Source organism: Miscanthus floridulus, chromosome 8 (assembly GCF_019320115.1).
Source record: "Miscanthus floridulus cultivar M001 chromosome 8, ASM1932011v1, whole genome shotgun sequence".
Lineage (NCBI taxonomy): Eukaryota > Viridiplantae > Streptophyta > Magnoliopsida > Poales > Poaceae > Miscanthus > Miscanthus floridulus.
The window spans coordinates 160,650,116-160,657,690 of NC_089587.1; the positions used below are offsets into that span (position 1 = coordinate 160,650,116).

General features: G+C 43.4%; 1 protein-coding gene across 1 annotated transcript; it reads right to left on the bottom strand.

Moving 5' to 3' along the window:
• Positions 1–3,452: 3,452 nt before the first annotated feature.
• Positions 3,453–5,860, bottom strand: LOC136473855 (exocyst complex component EXO70B1-like). The gene has a single exon (XM_066471498.1). It carries the CDS (start codon positions 5,699–5,701, stop codon positions 3,668–3,670), a length of 2,034 nt encoding a protein of 677 aa, XP_066327595.1. The 5' UTR covers positions 5,702–5,860; the 3' UTR covers positions 3,453–3,667.
• Between the last annotated feature and the right edge of the window lie 1,715 nt (positions 5,861–7,575).

The following is a 7,575-nucleotide window of genomic DNA, read 5'->3' on the forward strand; positions in this document are numbered from 1 at the left end:
GTTCGAAAACAACTGGTTTGTAAACTATGTTATCTTAAGACTTCCGCTATCTTTTACTCTGATGTATATATTTGAATAAACTGTTGTAATCTGCAATGTCTGTGATTGGGATCCTGTTTGAAAAGAGAATCGTGGATGATTCGGGTTTCCCGAGGACACCCGACAGACTTGTTGAGTTGTTGGGAACTCGTGAACGCTATCCGAGGTCTGTTAAGACAATGATAGGTGCACGTGGGCCCGATTTCTCAGGAGGTTCTACCACAAACCTTCTTCCTCTCTCGCTCGTTTGTAACCCCTACTACAAACTAGTGACAGTAACACGAGCAGCAGCAGACTGGACGTAGAGACATTTCGCCCGAACCAGTATAAATCCTTGTGTCCTCCGAGCACACCATCCGGAGCAGACGCGCACCTACAAATTTACTAGCCGGTGATCCGAAACACCGACAAATTGTTTTTCAGTGAAAGCTTGAACCCATTCCAGAACTTTATGGCAAAATTGCTATAGATGCAGTACTCCATATATGCACGGTTTTAAGAATTTGGGAGTCGATTTGATGCATAAACCATGCTTTTCAAGTTTCCACCAAAATGCTATGGCTTCACTAGCAAAAGGGGTACTTCAAGTTTCCACTAAAATGACTTACAGGTTACAGTACATCGTTCAGGAGAATCACAAACGTTTCAATATAATATACAATAAACAGTCGACAGCATTTTTGCCACAAAATATGTTGACAAATCAAAATATGTTGACAAATGAAAACAGAAAACAGAGTTGTACAAGAAAATATCACAAATATAGTTAACAGTAGAAATCGACCAATGTGAAAACATAGGAAATCACTTACTGCTATAAGCAAAAGGCAGAAATTAAGAGTACATTTTTTTGACAGAATCAACTAAACAATATACTTAAGGAATCATTTGTTAAAGCTCAACAAAAACATCCAATACTATAAATGATACAAAGAGAGAGCTAATTAATTACAAGTTGACCTATGATGCACCAGAAAAAGGCACAAGTATTCACCAATGACACATACAGACCCTTTCAAATGAGGCTGACAGACTTGTTTTCAGTATGTACAAATTAAGAGCATAACTAAGGCATATGCTTATAGATTACATGCATGTGGAAAGCTTGAACAATAAATCAGAAAACAGTTGATGGCAAATGGGAAAGAAGACCTACAGGAGGCTAACATGACATCTTTTTCTTTGTCCTAGTATGATGTCAGAAAGCTGATGTCAAGTACCATGCATGCATGCTCGGATGCTCCATAGGATGTACATGAGGAGACGACAAGTTTACATTTGTACAATGCACAGGGGCACATACGCTGAGGTTGAATTGTTGGATCTATTTGATATTTGGGCAAACAACATGCTGTAACCTGTACCCATTAGAACCCCAGTAGTAACCACTAGTATTCTATTGATTGTATGGTAGACTGACATTAACATGCTCTAGTTTTAAATTGTCTTCACATAAATGTATGTTTGGAATGGATCTTAGATAAACTGTGTGAATGTGCAATCTGTCCATCTAGTATTTGTTGTTCCAGTACCAGGTTCTAGAAGGCTTCTTTGGACAGAAAGGTCAACAGCTCATTAATTGTTTTCTTTTCTATACTTATGCTACAAATCTCCCCGTTCGTGATCTCCAAAGGGTGGGGGGGATCCCAATTCCTTTGTCTATTTTCCTTTCTATACTTATGATCGCAAAGTTTAAGTTCATGATTAGTTTGGCTAACCATTTTGTATATTTGAAAAAACTAGCAACTAAAGAAAATTTTGGACATACATCCATGCTTTTCCAATTTAAGTCAAGTATCAGATCTGAAATTTACAGGATTATTTCCCTTTCTTACAGTAATAGCGTCTAATGAGATTGTACCATGTCTTTAATGTTTGATGTATTTACTATTTAGACATGGTTTTAATATCTAACTTGGACAGTGCTGCCAAATGCAGCAGGATGTTCTAAACTGGTGAAGAGAAACATCGGAGGAATCTTATTTGCTGATATGACCAAACATGCTATACATAATAAGTCTCTACTGTCCAAGAGTGTACACTGAACCTCAACAATTTTACTAAGAGGCAAAGTGTATATATATATATATATATATATATATATATATATATATATATATTATCAGGATATTAGTAAGACAGTCGTTCCACTAATGATGCAACTATGCTTGATCAAAGTTACCAATTACCACACTTGGGACAAAATTTTGTTCAAATCGGAGAGAATACAAAATTCTTCTGCTCATTTGCTGTCTAAGACAAGTTTCAAATAGAATACTACTATAGTATAATTTCCAATTCGCATGTGGAGCATGTTGTAACTTGCAACACAAAGGCCATGTTTGGGCGAAAGCAAGCAGCAGTTGGAGAGTTCTATTGTGTAAAAGAACTTTTGAATGGGAAGCAATAATTCCATCTCAGTGTTTAGCTCCCTGTGGCATGCACTATCGTGTAAAAGAACTTTTGAATGGAGACCTATAATTCCACCTTAGTGTTTAGCCCGCTATGGCATGCAATGGTGATTCAGTCATTCAGGTACCATTTACATAGAGTTGAGTTTAAAGCATTAACTAGTTCACTCAAAAATTTAAGCTGCTGAGGAAAACAGGCAACCTACTTATACTTCAAACACTCTCAAGTGAACTATAACTGCACTCTGATTTCTGAACTCAACAATGGTAGGACCATGTCGATCCATGGGATCCTCTTGATGTTACTTTGAACAGACGAGACCCCTTAAAGCATCACAATTATGGTTTTCCATGTATTTGGGCCAACCATGTCTCAAACGCAGGACCTCTGATTTTTTATGCCAAATTGATTACATGTATAACCAATGTCCTAAAAGCATAATATTTTAAGTGTGAAATCCACGGATACTTCAATACACTGGTTGCAGCATGCACCACATAAATAAAACTTTTGAATGGCAAGCTCTTATATATATAAAAATGAGGCTGAATAAGACACCAGTGTATGGAAATTGAAACTATGAAAAAGTAATAAGTGATAACAGAGAAATAATTTATCATCAAAGGCTAAATGGCAGAGTTCCTTGCACAAGGTGCCTACAAGTCACAGGTCAAGTAAAAAACAATGAAGTCAGAGCTACCGGTAGTGTCAAGAATGAGCTAGCTGGTAAACTTTCATTCTCTGACATTGCAAGTACAAGATGGATAACCCGAAAAAACTGAAGGTGCAAAAATAAACTTTTTCTGTTTAGCATCACATATTTGTTCACCACCATCAAAAGACTGCGACTGCACAACACATGACTAATGTGGCAACCCCTTCCTTTCAAAAAAAAAGAAAAGAAAAGAAAGAAAGAAATGTGTCAACCCCAATTAATCGAACCGAACATGTTCCCTTGGACACTCTGTACCCTACCTAGTAATGCGAAATAGTCAGCACAGATCGCAATTAACAACAGGACAATAAATGTACATCATTTCTTCGTTCACACTATGCAATAGTAAGCATATCAAAAGTTTCACATGTTGTATTACAGTATTGTAGTGACAACTATGGGAACAAGCATCCAATCAACAGATGTGATGTGTACAAACGTTCATCAATATCAATCCGTTCAACAAAATCATACCTGCAACATGATCCTGCCAACCATGAACTATGTTCTTCTCCTAGAGTGATTGGCAGACACTTGTGATCCCTCAAATAAATCAGATAGCTGGCTCTCCAAATCTTCTGGTGTGTACTTTATATATTTTCCTGGATTTCTTCCCCCGTCCACTTGATTGCCATATCTGCCCAGAAAAGCACGATAAGCTGGAATCACATTTTCAGATATTGATATCTTCAGTTCTTCCCGGAGCTGAGGATCTGGAACTTTCCAGAGTGTCTGGTTCCTGTAAATTTCCTCAAAGGCCATGTTGAAGTTCTTGAACCTATCCTTGATGGACATCCTCGAACTTGAATGCCCACTGCCACTGCCACTGCCACTCCCACTACCACTACTACTCCCATGTCCATCTTCCTTGAAATAAGACAAAGCCTTGGTCCAAGAAAGCCTTAGGTAGCTCTTTGAATATTGTCGAATCTTGCCACTCCGCCTCTTTATCCAGTGATCACCCAAAACCTTTCCTAGCTCAGAATCCTTTACCTTCTGAACAATATAGAGTAAATTGTTCATGGCAAATATGCACTCCAGGGCAGCATCTTCATAGAGCTTAGATTTTTCCTCCAAATTGGCCTCCAGGTAAGATATCAGCTTCAGAAGACGCCTTCCAAAAGGGGTCATGTTCTCCAAGTGTTCCTGATCCTGATCATCAGATCTTCTGAAAGCATCATGATCACTGCTGTCATCAGCCAAGAGTACATCAAGTGTCTCACTGTAAACAACCAGCAACCTCAAATAGTTCATGACATAGCGTGTCATTGGATGGATCTCTCCAGTTGTCATTGCCCTCCGTGAGGTCTCCTGCTGTAACATCTTCCCAAACTCAAACAGGTTACCCCTCACAGCATCCCCAAGCCTATCGAGAATGGCTTGCACGTCGCTGATCACACCATCCCCAGAACTTCCTACGCACAAGTCCTTCATTTCGGGGATCACCTCTGCGAGTGCCTCGTACATGTCAAGGATCCGAGGGACCTTCTCTGGCGAGCGGGGGCATACCGCCACGGCACCCCCAAAGCTAAGAATCTGCATAATGCATCCTTTGGTGGACTCAAGGAAGCACTCCTCCATAAGTTCATCGGACGCATCAAGCACCTGGTCACAGAGGCGGCGCTCACCAGCCAGCAGCACGCGCACGACGGTCTTGACCCCGTGCACCCACTTCTTCATCTTGTCGTTGAGCAGCTTCCACTCGATGCGCTGCACATCGTCGATGCTGAGACGCTCGACGCCAAGCACGGAGAGGTACTCGTCGAGCAGGTCGCGGCGGACGGCACAGTAGGCGTCGGCGAGCTCGCGGGCGTACCCCGCGCGCGCCATCCGGTGGGCGATGGCGCGTAGGTCTTCGACGGCCTCGGGGCGCACGGGGTCGAACACCTGGTCCTCGAAGGGGTTAGATCCTAGGGCGGCGCCGCGAGCGGTGTCCGGGCCGGCGGGGGTGGCGTCGAGGGCGAGGCTGTGCGGCGTGGCGGCGTCGAAGTCGGGGGAGGCGTCGAGGTCGTCCATGGACTCGAGCGAGAGGCGGCGGAGCGAGAAGAAGAGGCCCATGGGGTCGATGGGGACGGCGTGGCGGACCATGAGGTGGCGCAGCTCCTCCTCGAGGCGCGCCATGGCGAGCTGGACGGCGACGCCGGCCCGCGCGCCCACCGGGCCGCCGCGCGCGAGGTGGTCAATGGCGACGTCCACGGCGGCGAGGTACTGCGTGACGTCGTCCTCGGGGGCCTCGAAGACGAGCGCCTCCGGGGTGGCGTCCCAGAGCTGGATGACCTGGTCGGCGGTGTCGAAGGCGGCGGCGGAGATCTCGGAGTCGGAGGCGGTGGAAAGGTCCGGGGAGGGGAAGAGGTGGTCGTTGGTGATGGAGGAGAGGCGGTTGTCGAAGCCGGAGAGTATGCGGATCATGTCATCAGCGGCGTTCTTGGAGGTGGCGAGGGACTTGACGATGTGCTGCGCCGCGGCCAGGACCTTGTCGCCGCCGGCGGAGGGGGCCTCCTGCTGGGGCGGCGGCGGGGGCACCGCCGACGACATCACCGGCGTCGGCTCAGCCTCGGGGTGGGGTGGGGATTTTCCGGATTCTTGGAGCCCGAGGGAGGCGGAGGTGACTTGGGTGTTATGCCGCTGCCTGCCGGCTCTCTTGCTCCTGCCGGCTGCCGCTGCCTTTGTTTGACCGCTGTGTTGGGTGGCTGTGCAGTCCTAGGCGAGACGAGAGTGTGTGCGCGGTCGGCGCTGCGTCTCAGGGAAGGTCAAGTGTGACATCCAAATCCAGAATAAGAACTAAGAGATATAAAATTAATCTTTAATAGAGTATCTATACGGAAGATCTATTTTAGATTACCTAAGAGATACAATCTAGATATAGATATTCTCTCTCCTAAAAAATTATTTACAGAAAAAATTCTCTTTTAGATCTTATTATTGAAAAAAATACTAAATAGATATTGAATCATTTACCTGTAGCGCTACCAGAGAACGAAAGGATCTTATATTTTGTGTGTTGTCGTTATAGATAGCCTGTGCCTCCATTTGATCATCCTCTGCACTTAATTAATTAATTATTTTTAACAAGATGTTGTACTCTGCGCCGGCCGTGCCATACCGAGAGACAGCGCTTCATAATTTTTCCTCCCTCAGTCCCATAATAGAAATCAGGTCAAACTTTCTCAATTTTGAGGAGGTTTATAGAAAATACGTGTAATATTTATATCTTCAAATAAATTTATTATGAAAGTATATTCAATGATCTTTTTAATGATACTATGTATTATAAATATTAATATTCTTTTATATATAATTGGTCAAAGTTAAAAAAAATTGACTTCTTGGGAAATGAGAACGACTTTTATTTTGGAACAGAGGAGTAACTTTTTATTTAAGCGAATTCCCTTGATACCATAAACATAAATTATACTCCATTCAAATTGCTTAGCTGGATTCTATAAATTAAAACTGACCTCTAGAAACGGTGTCTCATTTTATTATTAGATTACTTTATATTTGGAATTTGTGTGTGCTTGTTTTCCACTCCCACAAAATTGTTGTTATGTTTCGATACTAAAATAACTATTTTTGCCGCTCCCAGCGATATGAATTAGTACTACCGTAGAAAACTTCCTGGGCCTCTCTGATAAATGACGCTATGATATTTTTCTTCTAAATACCGTCTACATGTACAATGCTAGTGGTAATGAGGTTGGAGGAACTAAGACAAGCATCGAAACCTGTATTCAGTGGCGGACCAGGCCAAAATTTCTGGTAGTGTGTACATATGCCAAGTGTAATCAATATTTAATTATATATATATATATATATATATATATATATATATATATATTAGAGGTTTAGTTTTACATATGTCATCATAAAAATTGTAATGGTCTTTATTCTATTAAAAAAATGTAACGGTGCAACCCGAAAACGGATTACAAAGTTATCGCATTTTTTAGAAAAGAAAATGGCCCACATCAGCCCATCTCTCCCTCGCACGGCCTGCAGCAGGCCGCCAGGCTCACGGAATAAAGTCTGAGATTCCAAAAGAAATTAGACCGTCCGCAGCGATGGAAGGTTTGGACGTCTGGTAATGGGCTAACGGCGCACGTACACGCATGATCGGCAGCACATTTGGATCTCCATGACTAGTTTGGGAAAGAAAACTAGGACAGGCCGGGAACCTAAGCGAGCAATGGGCCGAAAGATCTAGCCCACGAAAGGGAATCCCGAATGCAGGTCGGCAAACGGTCGCCGTCGGCCGGCCGGGTGCCTTCCTTTTCAATTTTTTTGGATAAAAGAAGATTAAAAAAAATCGCCGGCGGCGCTGCGTGGAGCGTCGAAGCACGCTTCCTCCCCCTCCGGACACGGACACGGATCGCGATCCCATTCCCATTCCCATTCCCAACGAAAGATGG

Coding starts and splice junctions, on each gene's coding strand:
- LOC136473855 (XM_066471498.1), bottom strand. CDS start 5,701: ATGTCGTCGGCGGTGCCCCCGCCGCCGCCCCAGCAGGAGGCCCCCTCC.